Below are 21,653 nucleotides of genomic sequence, written 5' to 3'. Positions count from 1 at the left end.
GTATGTTTCAGCCACAAATGTCTGCATGCAGTTAGCCTCTTACTAGCTTCTTCTAGAGGACCAGCTAACAAATTAGCTAGATAGCTGATACGGTGCCATGACTTTCTGACAAACAGAAAAACTGATTTATGATGAAATCGACAGCTGCCAGTCAAAGAGAAAATAGGAGTTATCAATTAACCAAAGGCCCATTGAACTCCAGGAAGACCGTCAAGCTGCTCGCTTAGAAATGTGATCAGCTACTCAGAGTCTCTTTTGCCAAAGAACTGAAGACCTCCAACATGGCTGCTGTAAGCCCTCAATAGGCTGAATGAAGGACACAAAATAAAGTCCATTATGGACTGGAACAGTACTGATAGTCTCCTCCTCCGTTCTTGTTGCTGGTAGCATTGAAACAAACCTTCCACTGCCCTGGGCTGCTAGCAAACATAGCCAGCGTGGTTCTGTCTGAAGGTATCGCAACTCCAACATCCAAGTTGTTAGTGGAGTGAAAGCCATGGACACTGTGCTGAGGATCCTGGTCCAATCCTCTTGCCTCAGACCACTAGGGTTTAGTCACCCAGGCCTTGCGGCATCCTGCTCTTTTCACACAAGAACTCTTCTGTGTGCAGACGGACACTCTTCTTTGCACTCAGCCCACACAGCTGCAGTTTGCCGCCGAGAGCCACTTAATTGTCTGCCAGGTAGTCTGGGTGTCCATGAAGGACACAGTCTCGTAACGGGTGGGCCGACAGCAGGGGTGACCGCTGACCTTCTTGCCGGAGATGCTCCCGTTGTCCATAAGAGCCTTCAGGGCCAGGTCGTAGTTCTTGCGGGAGTCGTGGCATATCCCAACGCAGTACTTAAAGAGGACTATTTCGTCCGAGTCGTAGCCGAGACCGAGATCCCTCACCCGCATCTGCTTCCTCTCCAGGTGGCAGTCGCGACTGCTCTTGGTCTTCTTGCGATTCCTCCGTGACGTTCTGGGCGAGTTTGGGTCGCGATGGGAGCGCCGCCATCTGCTCTGCTGGATTTCCTCTTCCTGCATCAGTGACCACTCCTCTACAAGCAAAAGAAAACACAGACGGGACACCTGGGTAGTCAATTATTTGGTTCCCAAAACTCCTATGGTAGCAAAAAAAAAAGACATTGTGGCAAAAATTGACAACATTTTGGCTCCAAAAATGAAGTTTTTAAGTGAATTTAAGAGCAGTATCATTTTTTTATTCTGATACAATTCCTGTTGCAACAGATTGATAGGCAGCGAGGGATCAATCTTAAAGCCAGGGCTGGTAATCTTGAGCAAGACTAGCAAGAGTACTCTACATTTCTAAAATGAACCAACCGAAAAACTCAGCGTAGTGTTGTCAATTATTTTCCAATGAAAGTAGCAAGCAGGTGGGCGCCCTAGTAGCTCACCGGGTAAAGCGCATAACATTAAGGCTTTACTGCAGCGGCCTGGGTTTGACTCCGGCCCAGGACCCTTTGCTGCATGTCATGCCCTCTTTCTCCCTGCCTCCTCTCTCTGTCTCTCTTTCTATCAAATAAAGCAAACGCATTTGCAAAAGCAAATTCTACACAACTAAAACAAACAACTAAAATAATTACCATAATATCAGTCATATTTCGCCATGAGGGAGCCGACTCCATGCTCCAGTCGTAGCTACCAAGACAAAGCTAGATGCTAATACGGAAAACCAAGATACCAGAAAGCAAGAGAATTCGACACAGATTATGTGAGGAATTTAAGTTTTAAAAGCGCTCCTATGTGATACAGTATATTTACTTCAGGAAGTTAAGAGAGTGGTCATTTCATGCATTGCATGTCTGTGTGAGGGTGTTTGAGGAGGTGTCTGCCAGCGGGGGTTGGAACGAAGCTGGCTAGCCTAGGTGTGAAGAACAGAACAAAAGACATGTCCCAGGAGGGGCTTATTGGAATCCAGCCAATCACTGAGATGATCGATGGGTGTAACATGAGACATTTCAGAGACTCTGGAGAGACAAGGAGCTGTGAATCCCAGGAGAGGGTCAGAGCTTCTTGAGGCCATCCAGCAAACACACCAGTTTGCTGGGTGGCCTGAATTGGACCTCATATTTCATGGAATTTATGTTTGTTTTGTTATTGATAGTTTGATTCGGTTTGTAACTGTTTTTATGTTTGTATGGATAATAAATCCATTAAGATTTTGACTGAAACCTGCTGTTGTGTTTTGGTGGCGATTGAGGAGCACTTTGCTCGGGGGTTGGGCGAGTTCTCTCCGTGAACAGGAGCTTTTGTTTCCTAACAATTACGGAGATATATTCAATATATCTCTCCGTGAAACCATTACAGATATATGACCAATAAGCACCAGAACCACAAACCGCTTTATCGATAATTATCAGAAACGCACCTCACCGTGAGCCAAATGTCTAGTCTCGAGTCAGCAGCCAAACTGCTATATTTGGATGTATTGAACACCATTAGTGATAAAACAAGTGAAATATATAGTTATATAGTATATCAAATTAAAATGGAACAGATGTTTCCAAAATGACCATTTTGGTGACCTCGCCTGACCTCTCTGTACTAAAACCTCTCTAATTTTGTTCTGCTTCACTTTATCAAAGTCAAAGTTTGCACAGAGACTGTTTTGTGCTAGACATATTGTGCTATAATTTGGGAGAGGTTTTAGACTTGCAGCCGCATTATTCCAAAGAAATAATAACAATATAACAGCTTTTTTTTCAGATGAACCTGAAACTTTTCAATTTGAGCTGTGTGCCATCTTCATTTACTCTTAACCAGTAACATATACACAATATTTACACATCTGAACAAATCTCACAAGTGTTACCTTTATTATAACATCACAATTATTAAAATAGACATTGTAGTTGCAGAAATACACTCTTTTTAGTATGGGTATGCAATTTTTGAGCAGAGGCCTAAAAATAGGGCTAGGGTTAACAGAAAATTGAGAGAAAATATGAGACACATTGAAGAGTTTGTTGCTGCATTTCCCCATATAGGGCTGGATGATAATTACAAAGTCACTCTTTTTAAAAATATTGATGAACTTTGTTGAAAATATATTATAAGCTACACAACCTTTCATTTAACTGTGCTAGTATATCACAATATTATGATAATTTAAATCCCAGCAAAGTCTCTAGTCTCACCAAATTGAAGTTGGAACAACACTATATAACATGCAGCTGTAATTGAAAATAACCTATTATTGTGCAGAAATAATCTGCTAACTAATTTATTTATGGGAACATGCACAGGATATCATAGGTTCACAAATACATCTTGTATCACTTTTATTCACGTAGCCATATGTTAAAGAGCTCGGATTCGACCTCTACTCAGCTCACAAATTCCTGGTGTATGTAAACATATTTGGCATGTCAACTGTACTCTGCTGGGTTAATCTCCCTCATCCAACCACATGAAGGAAAGCAGCATCAGTGTAAGACGGAGAGGAAGAAGCTGAGTAGTTCTCCATCACATACACTGACTGAAGTGTTTGGAATCAGTAAATGTATTTAACAGAAGCAGTTCCTAACTGGCTGAGTTAGGAGAAATTCAAAATGAGGTTTTGGAAAGGTCATCATTCTCAAAGCAGTTGAGTGCTTTAGTCTGAAAAAGTTAGAGATCCAGAGGACTTCTGCATAAAGACCTGCACACACTCGGTCTATGACTGCTACTACTACTTCTACTACTGCTGTGATTACTATGACTACTCTGACTACTGTGATACTGTGACTACAGCGTTGATGAACTTGAAATATCTCAGATGTCTTTGAAACTATTCCTCAAAGCTAAAATACTCTCTTCAGATATACATTGTTTTTGTCTAATCTATTTTTTAGGTTATAATTTAATATATATGAATTAAATATGTAATTTCTTATTTGATTTGTAATATGTGAATTTAATACATTTATTTAGATTTTTTAAATTTAATTCTTAGATGTAATCATTACATTTGATTTGCTAAAAAAATCAAAACCATGTCATCCGTAGTAACAAGGTAACCCCCCCAGCCTTTCTCTTAGCTCAGGAGTTCTCATTAGCTCTGCACAAGTTGCTTTATGCAGCTTTGTGTCTATCTCTTCAGAGGAAATCTTTGCTAGGAGCTTTTAGCACCATTCAGGAGGACTCCTGGTGTTTAGATACGGCACTTAGTGAGTGTCTGCTCTGGCCTTTAGAGACGGAAAGGTGAACAACTTCTCACACTTTAGTTTATGCATCGGATTAGAATGGAGTTTTATGAGCAGAGGAGAGCGTGCGTGATCGAATTAAAAGCAGACACAGACTGCTGAAACTGGGAGGGAAATTCCTCCGGTTGTCGGCTGAGTGGTGCAAAATGTACTGTCACTGTGCGGGGTCATTACTGGTAGGGGAGTGGAGCTGCTGGCATAGCTCCAACCAAAGTTGCTTTCTCTGTTGCCAGGAACGTTTCAAACAACGTCAGCCGCTCAGCTGGGCAGACGTGGTCCAGGTGTTTGACAGACTTCTATACTTCCTGAACCGGGGATGGCTTTGCCCCTGCACTTTTCCCTTCAATGCCTCCATGCAGCATTGTCCTTAGGGGAGGGTTATTACCACCGTAGAAGGCTCATTTACAGCAGCATAGGTGCTTGTCAGCTCATGCCTCCATGTTTACGAAAAAAAAAAACTTGTAATCACGAGAAGAAAAAAAAAGGAAAAATGCATGTTCCCCAGGCGAAGAGCACAGCCCTTCTCATTCAACCCCCCTCCCCCAGATACATATTCAGCCATGTCAAAACACGCCACATAGGTTTGCATTATTTCACGTAATTATACAGCTATTCCAATGTTACATTCAAATTGGGCAATGTTCAGGGCGATCACGTCCACGTACTGTGCTAAACATTATTGTTGTTTTTTTTAGCGAGAGCGCAAGTCACCAGACAATCTTAGTGTGACGCTCTGGTGTGTCAGGGTCATATTTTTAACACTACAAGAATAAAGTCAGTGTCAGCGGTGATTGTCACATGCAGTAACTGCTTCAAACACAACAATAACTTTACAGTAACCCTTTTTGTGCCTCTATGCTTTCAGTTCATATAGGCTTTGAGGGAGAAGACATGTCCCATTAGATGCTGGAGTAAAAGAAAAGCTATCCTCCTCAATAAATTACAATTGCTGTCGCTAGCATGAGCTAATGAGTAGATCAGGGGTGGCCAACCAGTCAGAGACCAAGAGCCACATTTTTTACTGTGTTACCGCAAAGAGCCACATCATACACATGGGCACACATGAACATCACCCTATCCCTTCCTCACACACACACATACCTTTGCTCAGCCAGATTTATTGTAAAGGTCACACACCAACATGATAATGACAGAAATTGACTCCTAAGACCACAGGCCAGTCATTTTCAACAATGAACATTGTGTGCACTGTCTCACACAGACAAACTCTCACTTCAACCAAGTCCACAAACAAAAATATAATAATTTACAATAGTGTTTTTCTTTTACTATGCATGTTACTTAGTGGGACTTCTGGCATTCCTTGCCTTGAACAATCCTCTTCAAATCTGGCTTGTATTCCGTTGTTGCCACTCGAAGCAATTCTTTCACATGGGTGTCAGTCAGAACAGATCGATGCTTTGATTTCACGTGTTTCAGGGTAGAAAACACAGACTCGCAGACGTATGTTGACCCAAACATTGACAGTATCTTAAGCGCAGCCCGTTTGACATTGGGGTATTTTTTCATTGGCACACTTTTCCAGAACTCAATGGTCCCGTCCCTTAAAGCAGGTTTGAGTTGGTACTCCTCACAAAGATCGATCATCTCCAACTCAGCCGCATCCTCATCTGTGACTAGCGGGGCTTTCAAACAGTCCGTCTCTGCGTTAAATGGGTCGACGAGGAACGTAATCTGTGGCCGCACATGCGCGTTTGACGAAAATACCGTATTTAACTCAAGCGAAGCGAACACGAACATTAACAAAACACAAATACAAACTTCGATATGAACGTAAGAGCCGCATGAAACCGGGCAAAGAGCCGCATGCGGCTCGGGAGCCGCGGGTTGGCCACCCCTGGAGTAGATGCTTCCTTCTGCGGTTGGCAGGCGTAATTTGCCAGAGAGAAAAAATAGTTCCTCGATGAAACTGCACCCAACAAGGTCTGTGGACCATCCTGAGTAACCGGGTCATGATTTCTGGAAAGAGACATTACTGTTGAGTGTTTTTTTGAGTCCCATTATATTGGGAAAAAAAGGGAGACATCTCTACGGCACTAGGCAAGTCACACCAAAACTATCTTAATTGATAAATAGCACTGCGGGTAAGAGGAAACTTTGATTTTGGGGTGAATTGTCCCTTTAAACTGATTCAATAATTGTAAATGGTCTGTATTTGTATAACGATGTTCTAGTCTTCCGACAACTCAAAGCACTTTCACTCAACATGTCATCATTCAACCATTCACCCCCATCCATATACTGATTGCAGTGGCTACCAAGCTACGGGAGCAATTTGGGGTTAAGTGTCTTGCCCAAGGCATCGACATGGACTAGCGGAGCCGGGGATCGAACCACCGATCCTCAGAAGTGAGTCGCCCCATGAATAATAATTCAGTCAACGGTGGAGTGTCGGGGGGCCTTACTGTGAACCTTGTGTTTCCTTCAGTTTTATAAATGTATTATACGTATTATTAGATAGGAATTGTCATAAAAGAGACTGAGTTGTGGTTTAGCTACTTACTAAACTGATTGGTAGAATAAACAGACATTCAGTCATTCATCCTATTTTTCTGCTAGCTGTGAAGAACAGGACCATGATGCATGACAGAAACCTGCACACAGGATTGATTATTCTCACCCGGTTACACATGGGGCCCTCGCTCAGTCGACCAAGGCCATACTCAGTGATGAAAACTATAAGGCAAGTTTCCAGAGGCCAGTCATGAGGAGTGACACGCTGCTATTTTATGGCCCCCGTCTCAGATTTATGAAGCTTTGTTTTCACCATCTTAACTGCACATAAAAAAATGGGTAATGTTCGAATGAACGATGGAAATGAAAAGTGCCCTGCCAAAGGTTATAAATACCTAAGAGTGTATGCCTGCAGGCAACCAATGTGACAGAGGTACAAGACAAAATGTGATGTGTTCCCACTGGGCATGTCTGCTATAATCCCAACATACTCAATATTTCTTTTTTTTTCTTATTGTTGTTCGGGGTGGTTTATATGTCTTAAATTCTATACTAATAGTAGAAATAAAGACGTGCACAGCATGAGTCGTTTGTTAAAATAAAGAAAAACACTTGCTTAGGTCTTGCTGCTGTAACAATGATGTCTGTCAGGCACAAAGGCACAACTAACGTGTTAAAGAGCCGCACAACTTCCCGGGTGGAATGGGAATTGGGGTGAAGAGGTCAACAAAGCGTGCAACTTTTAACATGCAGGAGCGCCTTTAGATTCCTGTGCCCTATACCAACAGTCAGCCTTGGTTTCTTTTAACCATGACCACAGATTTGTTTGCACGGAACCATCTGAGAATCCGTGATTGGAAAATGTTTAGAGAAGGGCAAGCACACAGGTGATTTGATGAACCGTCTGTCAATCAAACTCTTTAGGAAGCAAGTCAGGAGAAGAGAGAAAAGCCTTCAGGTATGTTCTTTGCTCTTCTTTCAATGAAGAATTAATCTCCAGTTCTTATAGTACTGATTGCAGCATCTACGCTTACTTCTTCAATAGCCGCCATTGTTGTTTAGAACAGTCTCAGGACGCCGATTGGTAAGTGCTGATTGGTAAGCACCAGACACAAACGCATTACTTGAAACCTGTCAAGATGGATTTTGTGCGATATGCAAAAATACGGCCAAACTATGTCGGCATTTATTTTGGAGAACAAGTTAATGGACAAAGCGGTCGGTCCTTGACTGTCTGATCAATTTATGAAATGTTGAATTTTCTGTAGTGTGTCAAGCGGAGCTGACTGATTGGTGGATGAAGATGTCGTGTGATGACACTGCAGTGACTCTTAATGAATTCCCAAGAGACTCACATTAACCTTGGCCAAAAAAACAAGTCACCAGTCCTCAGGTTTAGGGTTTACCTTGTGCAGCTTTTTGTCTTCAATATGAGAGGAGATTTTTAAGATATCTATGATAATAATAACCTCAATATTAGCCAAAATTAAATTAAACATTGTTGTTTATAGTTCTATTTGAAATATTTCTATATTCATTGTACTGACTCCAACTAGGCATACAACCTCAAATATTTGAACAGGAAATCTAAAATCTAGGTGAGTGACCACAGGGCAAGGATAGTTCATTTCACAATAAAAGCCCAGCTAGAGTTTGGTTCTTTCCATTTTTAATAATATACAATGATGGGACATTTCACATCCATCACCTGTCTTTTGCCGTGTATGTACACAACTGATCAGTCCTGACTGAACTACAACAATAATGAGTTGTTGATGACAATAGATTCAAGTTTAATCATTCATTTAAGTAAAACAACGAGAACAGATAGATGTATAGTGCTGAGACCCTGCTGATGAAATAAAAACAAAATTAAATACTTGCCGAGGGCTTTAGGCCAGGGTGTGTGGACCCTGTTGTCCTGTTCCAGATCCTCTGCAGGAGACAAGGAGGGCTGCCTGAGGACACGCCGGAGGTCTGCCTGAGCGTCTTTATTGTCCTCCTCAGAAAACACGTCTTCCACTAGTGTCAGCAATGACGCCACCACCCACAGCATCACCTGATGATGATATTGAGGAGCACATAGTTACTTTTGGTCAGCAGGCATCGTCACAGACACCAAACGTGGGATCGCCACCGCATGGTGCATTCTAAGTGTTTACCGAGCCCTCTTTGACTTTCCTTTGTGGTGGAAGAAAAGATAGCAATAGCGCAGAGTAAAAGTCTTTCATTCAAAGGTACAAAAGTAATAGCACACAAATAAACAAAAGTAAAAGTACTCACTATGGAGGACGGCCAATTTCAGAAAAATATATATTGTATTATTGGATTGAACTCATTGATGCACTTTAATGTTGCAGCAGGTAAAGGTTGGGATCATTTGAAGCACTTTATATCGTAGAGGTGGACTTCACAAATCACTTTGCCGAGTCAAATCTCTTTGTTCAGTTCAGTCGAAACATTCCTTGTCACTGTCAATGTAGTTCATTTTTGTGTTAACATTCTAATGCACGTAAGTACAAACGCTTCACTATTCAAATAGCACTCCATCAAACAGTTCCAGCTCAGTCCATTCAGCCCAGTAAACTAGCCCGTACAAGCACTGCACACGGTTATCTACAGCAGAGTTATCAGATTAGGATTGTTTCTGTGGCTTTCGTGGTGTATTTATTTATTTTATTTTTCTTGCATTTTAAGAAGTCATAGTTACAGAGCACACGGAATTAGGACAACATAAAAATTTGATAAAATAAAGTGATAATGGTTAAGAAACTGCTGGCTAGTTTATTCAGTATCATTTCTTAATAATATATTTCTAATAAATATTCTGAATCTGCATATGAATTTAAGCTTTAATAAATGCAGTAGAGTAAAAAGTACAATATTTCCCTCTAGTTGAGTAGAAATACCTTCGAGCACCTTGAGTACACTACATGAGCAAATGTACTCAGTTGCTTTCCACCGCTGCAAAAAGCATAATGAGGATTTTGCAAATCCACCGTAGACATACGGACTCAAGCGCAGGAAAAGTGAGAAGACGGCATTCATTATGAAATGAGCCTTGAGTGCATGAGACGCTAACAAAACAAGTAAAAAAAACGTTGCTGTACAGTACTAACAGTCAAAAACTCAGCTGGATGCCATGAATTTTGCTGACAAATTTCGTGCCAGTGCATTTAGTAGATCAGGAGATATTTCACTTGACAGCAGGACTCTTTAACCAGCTAGAGGAAAATTCACAAAAGTCTTTTGTATTCATCCCCTAATGTCTAAACCAAATTCAATGGCAATTGATTCACTGCTATTATTTTGCTTTACTATGTGCATTTAATCAAGTAATATGTAGTGTTCCATACATTGTGGGGACTGAAAGCTGATCCGTCCTGTTCCATCGGCCCTTTGACATGGAAATTGTGTCTGTGTCTTTTAGCCTACAGGGGCCCCGTCTCCACGGCCCTGTGGGATAGCTGCAGCCCAACACCTGCACCTCTTTACTTACTTAATTGATACGTGACACCTTCCCATTGTGCAGGTAATGTTAATATTTTAACATCACTTATGAAATGAGTCTCTCTGCAGCGTCTGGCAGGAACTCCAGGCCCAGATCAAATGGGCATCGTAGTGGAAACTGGCCCGACGGTGAAACGTTTATGTCAACAGTCTGCCGGACAAATCCTGCTGGCCTTCTTTTCTTTCTAATTCTCATACATTCTCTCATTCAGGATGTTTGTCGCCATCAGTGCCTTTACTGACCACTACATCTCTGGCCAGCTGACAGCGAAACACACCCTGAACATATTGGGAGCAGTGCTCACCTTCCAGTTCTTCAGGTGATGCTGGGGAGTCGACGCCTCATACCTCCACCAGGTTTTTCCATCTGAAATAGAAAATAATTATTATAACGACAATAAAGGAAAGCAGTCTTTCATTCAGTAGCTTAATAACTGTTCTTTTTACATGCCTCGTTGAAAGATTCCACAAGGAGGAATACCGGCTTTTCTTCACTGTAAAAACAAGGTACATTGTTTTTTTGTTAAATCTTCATTAATTGAAAGAGTTCCACTGATGATTCATGCTCATGCTATGGGCAATTCAGTTTTCATCCAGACGGGATGACACACTTCACCTCCACAGCTGTACTGTGTTGTGTCGCTGGCTGCACTCGTAGTAGACTTCACAGCCAGCCGTCTGCACTGTTCTGCAACGTAATTTAAAGCACATGTAATGCTAATTTGTAACACTGTGCAATATTTTGTTTGCGATTGGACGGCACTTTTGTTTCTTTGAGCTTCGCCATGACTTGCTCTCAAACCCATTTGAACTGGTTCATGATGATAACCTCCTTGCAAAAAGTCTTGCAAGGCATCACAGTTGTAAACCTAAACATCCTCAGAATTGTAAGGCCCCACAGGAAAAACTCCAACACTCCAAATGGAATGTCCATTCCCTTACCTTATAATGTCAAATACATACCAAGGCCTGTTGGTGAATCTGAAGATTAACCATTTGTTATCGAGACAAGTTGTGTCTTCAGTTCTGCATTAAGTTGCCGAATACTACCACGCTCTTCTGCCATTGGTCGTTTATCAGTTCCGCTGAAGAAACTGGGGGGTTACGGGGCTCAAATGTGCGAACTACAGTTATTAAAATAAGGTCCAAAGTCGGCGCTTTCGCCCCTCTTCAGATCTGGTATTAATATTCATCTTGGGTGATCCAATCACAAGTGGACCGCTCTAAGGTGTGAATGTGACCAAGATGCAGTGAGGACGCACTGAGAGCGGATCGCTCAGACCTCATCTACTTTGATCAGCAGACAGCAATCTTACAGATCCTAGATCTGAAACAACAACAGTAGCAGATCACCCGTCATCCAATCACAGGCTCCTTATGCGCATCAGTTGTGTGTATCATAAATGCGCCAATTCCTGCCAAAAAAAGAGAATGTTTTGGTAATGCCTAGTGTTGTTGGTCATTTTGGCATGTCCAAATACGTGCAGCCACAACAAACGATAGGAAGCAAAAAAGACGTGGGTTAAACCTGTCGGCGGTGACTTGAAGAAAGAAGAACAAATGCGCTTAATGCATGACAATGATCTTACTCAGCAAAGCTCCACAGAAATGCACAAGAACGCAACGGCAGCTGAAAGGTGCATGCAATATCGGGGCAGTCTTCGTGACATCTGCTGCGGAAAATGACAAAATTGCAGCAAGTACTACAACAGCACCAACTACCTTGTTTTGTAGAGAAGATGCACTTGGGAAGAACGAAAGCTGAGATGAAGTTTTAGGACCAAAGACTGTGCAGGATATTTTGGATGCTCTGTCCCTGACTCAAACGAGGGTTAATAGAAAAATGTTTCCAGTGTGCGGGAGATAAATCTGTCTGATGGAGTGCTGACTTTGATGAAGATATATCGTGCTCCGTTGAACTGTCTGCTAAAGCATGAACTGGAAACTAGGCATATCACAGCATATTCAGCAGATAATGCCAGCGTCACCTTTGGAAAACAGCACTCTGTTTACCAGTTATTGAGAAGTGGCAACAATCACAATCAGAAAGCTAATTGCCCAGCTCACAGAGCTCATAACACCTGCAAGCTAGCCTTCAGGAGATGAGTCACTGGTTTTAAAGATCTACATCTTGTCATGTAAGGATTTCGGAAAAAGACGAAGGACTGCTTGAATCAGTCTACAGCAGCAAGAAATATACATTGAAAAATGTCCAAATTGGGATTTATTTGATCATTTATTTTGATGGTTATTCACATAAGCTTACATAAATATTGTCGTAGGAAAGTTAAAGACTGAATTTTCCCTCAGGATGACATTTAGCCTTTCTAAATGAGTATGAACATACATTTTAAATCCACAGACCATACCACACCGCCCTGGCATGCCACCTTCGGTATATATTTGGAAGTGAGAAAGTTGGCAACCCTAGCAGTTAAGTTCATCAAAGTGTTTGCTATGTTTGGTACACTTGGCGGTCAGAAGGTCTGAATCCTCTGCCACACAGGAAGTGATACGTTTTATGCTTCAGTTTATCTCCAAAAAACAGAAGAGGAGCCCAGCATGAGGACATAGGGACGAAGACAAAGACCTTGCAGTTGTCTGTTTTGATAAAACTAGTGCAATTCCATGTCAGAGCGGCCCGATTACTTGGCTCCCACAAGTGCTGCTTGTAGCGTTGTCGAGACGTATGGCTGACACACAAACACAGAGATTCCTTGCTTTATGATAAGACCAGCATGTGGCAGGTCAACCCTCGTCACTCCCAACGCGTCGGGTACCGATGTTTGGTCAGTGCCCCTCAGCGTTTGATACCGACGCACCGAGTCAGCCTTTAGCGTCTGCATGAGACGCACCAGGCTTTCAGCTAAGTCCAATGTAAACCCATCTGCATCATTATTTGAAGGAGAGAAACTTACATAGTATAAAGGTAGAAGTCCGCGTGGTGCAGGTTGGTCAAAGAAATACATGACTTTCACCCAAGAGAGAGTGCCCTTTCGGAGTCCGATTGCGAGAACCCCTCGTCACACATTTACTCCAGGGAAGTGAAGAGTAAGAAAGTGAAGATGAGATTCCTTGTTTTATAGTTAGATGTGGGATTCTAGTCCACAGATTCTAGAGCAGCTCCAGTAGTGAACGCTGTAGGCAGAACAGGAGGCAGATTGTCATGATGACTCAACTGCATGCAGCTCTTGTATTAAAGGAAATATGAGACCAGTTTTTACTGGGTGAGGATTCCCTTGATCAAAAGTGTATTCATCAGTAATGAACAGGTCTAATAAAAATGAGCAAAGCACACAACATCCTTGAAACATCCTAGGGTCAAATCCGAAATATTTTATATAAAGCTTATAGTACATTTTATAGCATGATAAAATAACAGATGCTTTTAAGTTCACTACCTATAATAAAAATAAATTACAACCATGAGAAGTTTCCGTACAGTAAGTGGAACCTTCGAATAATGCAGAAACAAAGACATAAATCACTAAAATCTCCCCCAAGATGTAAAAAGAGCAAAAAAAGACAGCAAAAGTGAAGTTGTTAAACTTTGTTATGTCGTGCTTTTAATCTTGTTTTTTTACAACTTCCTGTTCCTTAAAGTAGCTCAGCTTCTCTTTGCTTCTGTTGATTTAAGTTGGATTGGATGTTGAGTAGGGTACAGGAGGAGATCTGGATCAGAGTACACAACACTGACTGTGTGTGTCCTGTAGTAGATGCCTATTGTGTAATCTATGGCAATGACAACAGTTATTAAATTGTTTAACAGTCTTACTTGTGGCCTCTTGAGAATGAAAAGTTAATTGTACCCCACAATAATAATGTGTTGGATGAAGTAAGTGTAAGTAAGTAAGCAAATCCTGTCTCCTTATTTAAGATTGGGAGAGCCCAACGCCAGCCATTGTCCTAACCAGCGCCACAACTACTGCCATGAACAAACAACAGCAAAAGTTCCCTCTTGGATGCCCTTATGGTAGATAAAAATGCCCTTCCAATGGAGAAAATGTGATAAAGTTTCCTCTAGGATGCCTTTCAAGTGGAGAAAACAGGATGAAGCGCCCTTTAGGATCTCCTTCCAGTGTAGAAAACATGCCCTCTAGGGTACTTTCTGTGTGCCGTTGCCCTACCTCGTGCAACTGGTGCCCTTTTTATATTTGCCCAAGGCTGCCAAATATCTAATTTATATTAATATCCTAAATCATTGATATTTTCCACCAGGGACTGGTAGTTGATCATGTTCTCCGAAAAAAATGTATCCATGTACAGGTCGAAAACATAACTTACATCTAGGATTAAACTTCTCTTTTACAGAACATGTCATTAGAGACCTTAAACCATCCTGGCATCACACAGGACTGTTTGTACATGATTGCATCTCTTAGTAACACCACTCTGACAGCAGCAACCACACACACACACACACACACACACACACGCACACACACACACGCACACACACAGTCGGAACAGTCAACTCTGGAAGTAAACTAAAAACAAATGAATGAAGAAGTCATGCCAGACCTCATCTATTACACACACTTCATTTTTCCCTTACAAATGTGTCCACTGTATACATCTCAGTGAGAAAGAAAATGTGAAGCATTCAGACAAAAATGCTGGAGTTTGATGCTTGAGGCCATGCTAGTCCTGTTCCTGCACTCTGATGAGGGATCATGAACCAAACCACACAACTGTCATCCTGAGGGGAAATTCAGTCTGTAACTCTCCTGCAACAACCTGAGCAGCAAAATCATTTTACACATTCATTAAATCCACAGAAACACTCTTTAGAACATATCTAATGAAAAGTAAAAAGATGAGGCAGTACTGAATAATAAAGTGCTAGATAAAACAATCATCATAAAGCTTGGAACTTGGTAACACGATTATGATATGACGTTTTAAGAAAGGTCAGTGTAATGAGAGGAATATGTATAGATCACCTGTAGAGCCTCATCATTATATTTCAATGCAATCTGCACATCAAATTTAGGTATTTCTCAAGAGATGATCGTGGCGGGTCGAGAGAACTGATTATTCTCATAATTTCTGTGGACTATGAATATCCACAGTAAATAAAAAATAATGTGTTTTATTAATACCTCGTCATGGATCAAAGTGTTGATCAATTGGAAATGTTGATCTGAATGTGGCAATTGAGGAAACACTTGAAACTTCAAGGGCGACTTCACAAAAGGAATGGCTCTGCAGCTTGTCGGTCAGAACCTGTAGCTCTTGGTCTGAACATTTCTTTTTTCTTTTTCTCTCTCCGTTGTTCCGCCTACTGTGTTCTTGGCACAAAGGCTACATTTATACTACAACACATAAACTTACTACTTAAAATCCATACAAGAATCACCCACAAAAACGTCTCTGTGTATGTTCGCCTACTTGCAGCTCAGAGAAGCTTGTACCAACCTTAACAGCATCTGAAACCCGGTGGCGGTATTGGGTGGATTGTGTCCGACAGTTTTTGTAACTTTGTTGGCCAGGTGTGCAGAGGTGTAAAAGAGGGCAGGTTCCAAACTTCTGTCTGAATTTTTTTTTTCATTTTTCATTGTAGCTCCTTCGGTCGTTTTTCATGTGGACAACAAAAGCGCAATATCGTCAATGCGTTCAAGGAGGGACTGTCGAAAAACTGTCAAAGGTACTAAGAATCAGAGTCGTTGGAGAGCGATCAGGGAGGCAGTGAGATGCAGCCAGAGGCCTCAAAAGCTTTCTTCCGACCACTCAAAGCGCTTTTGCTCTAAATGTCGTTCACCCATTCACACCCATTAATACACTGATGGCAAGCTACACCTGCCCACAGCCTTCGGGAGCAACTTGGGGTTTAGTGTCTTGCCCAAAGACACATCGACATGGACTGGAGGAGCTGTCGAGCTGCCGAATCTTCTGATTGAAAAACAACCGACTCGACCTCTGAGACTGACATCATTCTGATGTAAAAACATTTTACTTTTGGAATCACATGTAACTGACGTGAATTCAAGTGTGAAGGATGAAACTGCCATCTCCTAACGGCCTTTCAAGTATTTAATAATGACAACTAAAGAAAGTCAGGAAGTCTATTGTGGCCAAAGTGTAATCGCCATCCACAAAGGCCCCTGAAGTCAGTTAAATTTAAAGAAAACTGTGCGTTAATGCTGGCGTCCAATCAAACATTCTTTGAAACAAAATGCATAGCATCCATGTTTATGCGTCTACAGAGACAGCATACCCTTTCTGAACCTCTTGATAGAGGTCCAGAAGATATTTTTATACAAATTGAGCTTTTATAAATGAAGTGGGAGCTGTTCAGATTTTCCATCGTGTGAGCGTGACCGGGGCTAAGCAGATGTTGTTCAGCACCAGGCGGACACAGACAGGAAGGTTGTAAATGTGAGTAAAAAGCACATTTAAATATACTACTGCCATTCACCTTAAGTTTCAAAAAACAAACTTACTCCATATTTCCAAGAATATCCTTTACTTCTATATTAAGCCTTCCACATTATTTAGCAAAAGATGAATAGCACAGAATCACAGACATCACTACCTGCTTTCACATTCTACTAGAGCTGGAATACTAAACAGCTGATACGGTGGAGCTCCAACAACAGACCAATAGAGAATGTTAGATTACAGTTAAATAAATTACTCTACTCAAGGTAAGCTGTGGATAGGCATCTTTCCATCCAACTCTGAAGTTTCCTACATTTTTTTTAAGTTTGTTTAATCTCTACAATATTTAGAATTATTAAAAATAACATTTTACAGCCAGGGAAACGGAAGGAAACAGAAAATGGGGCACACTCTTCCCACCGAATGACAGCATAGTCACATATTAGATATTTCATTGAAGTCTCTCTGGGTTACAAAATATGAATATTACCCAAGGAAGCAAAAACAACGTCTTGAGTACAGAGGACGATCGCAATCGTTCAGACCACTGGAGATCGGACACATGAACGACCGAACCACAATGAGACCCGAGAGGTGACGGCAGGCTTGTCTCCTAAATTCTTGTTGCTATTGCTGGCTATAGTAGTTGCAAGTCAAGAGCCTCGAACACATTTTTAAGGAGATAATGTGACCTGAAGCCACCATAGTTATCAGATTAAAAAGACCATCTATGGTGCAAATTTACATTTGTCGATAACTATCTTATAACCGTAGCTTGTATATAAGAAGTGGACGTAGTGTCGTCACCCATTGGTTTGTGGACGACAGTTTTGAAGCCTCGTTTTTTTTATTATTATTTTCTTTTATTATACTATATTTATCCCAGTAAGGGGGAAATTTGTCTCTGCATTTGACCCATCCCTGTACAGGACTGTCTCAGAAAATTAGAATATTGTGATAATCCCCATACGTGTGATTTAGTTTACTGAACCAAGCTGAGTGTTTTTCAAGGCTCAGGAAACCCTTGCAGGTGTTTCGAGTTAATTAGACGATTCAAGTGATTAGTTGAATACCCTACTAGTATACTTTTTCATGATATTCTAATATTTAGAGATAGGATATTTGAGTTTTCTTAAGCTGTAAGCCATAATCAGCAATATTAAAAGAATAAAAGGCTTGCAATATTTCAGTTGATTTGTAATGAATCCAGAATGCATGACATTTTTGTTTTTTTAATTGCATTACACAAAATAAAGAACTTTATCACAATATTCTAATTTTCTGAGACAGTCCTGTATATAGGGAGCAGTGGGCTGCCTATGACAGGCGCCCGGGGAGCCGTTAGGGGTTCAGTGTCTTGCTCAGGCAGGGACACTGAACACCCTCTTAACCTAGTGAGCCACGGTCGCCCCTTTTGCATTTTGGCCGTCGCAATTTTGGTTTTTACAGAGCAAGAGCTGGAAAGTTCCCGTAGGATGGATGGGTCACAAACACAGAACTTACACCATCACTAGGAACTGACTTCATGAACATGTTTTATATCCTAAATCGTCTTAGAGAACACAGAAGACCAACCAGCCACAGCAAATCTCCATACAACCAGAAAATACTGAACAAACTTGGTAAACCACTAAAACCCACAATGACTAGCGGACATCATTTCTTCTCCCAGAAAAAAAAGCCTTAGTATTTCACTATCATTGCTTCCTTTTAAGTGATAAAGGCCAAAGGATTCACTTCTGTCTGCTAGGTCTCACTTTAACAGCAGCCAGGTGCATAAATGATCACTGTCTGATAGGTGTAAGTTGCTGTGTTAACGGGCCAACAGCAGCTCTGACGGGTGGAAGCGTTTCTATGCCTGCCAAACTTTGCTGATCATTAGCACATCTTTCCAATAAAGCAGGCCACTGCTATTCTTCCAGTAGCTGCTTGCAGCCCATAACTCTTGCTGATACCACCTCGCCAGCACTGCCCAGATGTTCTGTTATACTACATGATACAAAGACGCTGTTCTGGAGAACTTCACCAGGTGAACCTAAATTGTTGTCACTTCCTCGTAGTGTCTCTCCCATGAAAACACCCAATGGCCCGGTTCTAAATGTTATACTTTGACCAATGGCCTAAAATGTTTCAATAGTATTTAAATGAGTTGAAAAACATAATTACTATGGTAGACAATTCAAACCCTGGTCAAGATGATCAGCAGCGGTCTCACAGCAGTGAGAGACTCCTGTTAGTTTTGGTGTTTTCCAATCAATACCACATTTACCATTAATCCTTTTGATCTTACTCCTACCTTTACGTAACATCTCAAAAGGGATTTCCCCATCTGCCTTTGACTCTGTAAACCATCTACCACATGTTTTAGCTCTGCCTGCTTTGGACTGAGAGCAACCTTTTCTTCACCCAGCCGCAAGAAAAAATGTTGGCATTGTATGTTACTGCTTATCTCTATAGACGGATTCTGCGTTGATTTGCAGAATCAATAAACGGAACATTTTGGCATCAGAAACGCCCTGCTTTCTGTTTGTAGTCCGCGTAGTATTGCAGAAACGCACAATGCCACAATTCCACATGGTTAACGTACTGAACCGATTGGCTAGATTTAGGCAACCAAACTACTTGGTTAAGGTTGGAAAAGAGTTCATGGTTTGAGTTCAAATGATAACTTAACAACGTAACAACTGTAACAACATCACTAGCGTAAATAAATAAAAAAACGCCCTTAGCGGATGTAATGCGTAAAGTCAAAGTTGCCTTTTGGCTACACAGGACACAATTTGTGGTTATCTTGGTGCTACTCTTCCCCCTGCCCTGAGTGGACTTTCCTAGCTTGTTATACTTGTATTTATACCACGTATAACTGGTCTCTCATTGTCACTTGCTCTGACTGAATGCAAAAATGTCTACATTCAACATATCCGTGGTTTGGCAGAAACGTTAATGCCAGCATTGTTTCCTGGCGACTGGGTTGCTTTCCTGGTTGCACTGTAAAGCCCTTGAAGCAGTCTTCCCTTTAAATCTGCCTTGAAGGTTTGATACCGATAGAAGCCCCATCATCGTGGCAGTGGCGCTACGACAGTTTGGTATTTTCCTGACCTTGAAACTCTCTTCCCCCTCTTTGTGGTATTTTAGCTGCAGAGTATTCCACTATGCTCACCCGGTAGTCTCTAAGCTGCTGTTTGGTGTTGGACAGATGATGCAGAGTGGAATTATCACTGTTTGTCTGTTGAAAGCGACAGCCAAAAGGGGCTTGAATTCAATTCAATTGAATGACTAAACCGTGACATATATTTGCTGTATATAACACCAAAACAATGAACTAAAAGACAGAAGAGACAAACAGCTCCTAGAGTTGGGTGCTCATATAATAGTCTGCATAATAAAATAAATCTTATTCCATATAAGCCTTCTCATATTGCCCAGTCTTAGAATCAGGGTTTCAAAAAATAAAAAAATTGCAATTAATGAATCATGCATTGATATTAAAGTAACATGTAGCACTTTTAACACGGACAGGACCAGTCCACTTGTCCCTTTTGTAACCTCTTTTTGTCCAAATAAAAGCTTATCAAGTGAAAGCATCTGAAGTGAAATTCCTCCCCCGTGTAATATTCTTGGCTAAGAGACTCTGATTCTGCGAACAACACAGAGAGCTGTTAAATATTGCCTCGACAGATCACAGCCATGTACCTAAAATAGACACTTGACAAGGAAGCAAGTCGCCTCTGAGCTCGGTCCAACAAATCATTGTATGTAATGTCCCAAACTCACTCTCCACTTCCATCTCATCAGAAGCCGCTCTCTCAACACGAGGCAGACCTATTATCTATATTCTCTCGCAACATGGAAGGACATACGTAACGAGAAACGGACGAAGCTGCTCAGTTGCTGCCACTTTGTTCCGAGGAACTAAAACTAGACTTTAATGTCCACATATACCACAGATTATGACCTTTCAAAATAATATAATCTTCCCTGAACTAACAAAAATCTTCATTGAATCATGAGATGATGTTTTGAATCCAGTCACGAGACTGTTCTTTTTATTTTTCTTTAGCAAACCCAAATGAGGAGAAGTGAAGCGAGGATTTCCCAGTTGTAAAGATATCTCACCATTCATTGTATGTATTGTGTTGTTATTGTTTCGGGTTTTTTATTCATACTTTTCGGTTATAAGCAGTATCTTGGAAATCTATGAGTTTAAATATTCTCCTATCAAATGTATGTGAGTATTCTCTCTATATGCATTGAATCGAATAAACTTCATTTCTTACATTTACAAAAATGTAAATTAAATAACTAATAGATAATGGTGAACATATACAACCAACCACTAAGCAACATCATTTCATATTTCATCTCTGAATAGGAGAAGAAAAAAGCAAACGTGCTAGTCCCACCAATGCATCAATACTCAATCAATCACATAAACCAACTCTACCCAATCAGGACTGTTAGAGAGAGAGAACAAATAACAAAATATAATGTGCATGCTTTACCTTCCCCTTTCTCATTTCTGTACCTTCCAAAAACATTTTTTTTTTGCAGATATCTTTTTAAACTGACTTTATTTTTCCTTTGATTGGTTTCTTCCTCCAGTCCATTCCACCAAATCACCCCACACATTGGTACCTCATGCACGTGCTTTAAAGATTAGGTTTCAAATGAAAAGTATCACCCTGTGAAGGCCTGATAGAAGTAAAGGCGTGTGGAAAGCAGGCTGCAGCAAATGAACATGTTTACAATCTCCTCCATTATTATGTGTATACATGGCCGTTATAACAACAATGGAAGCTGTTCAAGTTAAGTCCATTTAAATCATGAAGCCCAATATCATAAGTCACACATTTGCCTTTCAAAGGGTCATGTCTTCGTGGTCGATGGGCTTCAGAAACTTTTGAGACTGAACTCAGGTCAGCGTCAGACAGCCTTCAACGGTCTTACCTTTGCTGATTGTGCTCTTCCTCCCGATCATGGAGGTGAGCGTGAAAAGCCAGCCGCCGTAATAATCCACGCGCACTCGGATGTCGTCTGCGGAGCTCTGCGTCGGTTCCTCGGTTACATCCCGGGGCATGGTGGCGCAGTCCCGACCGCGG

At 41.2% G+C, this 21,653-nt stretch overlaps 1 protein-coding gene across 1 annotated transcript; it reads right to left on the bottom strand.

Moving 5' to 3' along the window:
- Positions 1-631: 631 nt before the first annotated feature.
- Positions 632-21,631, bottom strand: artn (artemin; the record flags this gene model as incomplete). The annotated part of the gene is made up of 4 exons (XM_079158431.1): positions 632-1,041; positions 8,548-8,722; positions 10,479-10,540; positions 21,502-21,631. The coding sequence occupies 4 exons, from the start codon at positions 21,629-21,631 to the stop codon at positions 632-634; spliced, it is 777 nt and encodes a 258-aa protein (XP_079014557.1).
- Between the last annotated feature and the right edge of the window lie 22 nt (positions 21,632-21,653).

Source organism: Pholis gunnellus, assembly GCF_910591455.1.
Source record: "Pholis gunnellus genome assembly, chromosome: 4".
Lineage (NCBI taxonomy): Eukaryota > Metazoa > Chordata > Actinopteri > Perciformes > Pholidae > Pholis > Pholis gunnellus.
This window is presented reverse-complemented; position numbering and strand designations above follow the sequence as displayed.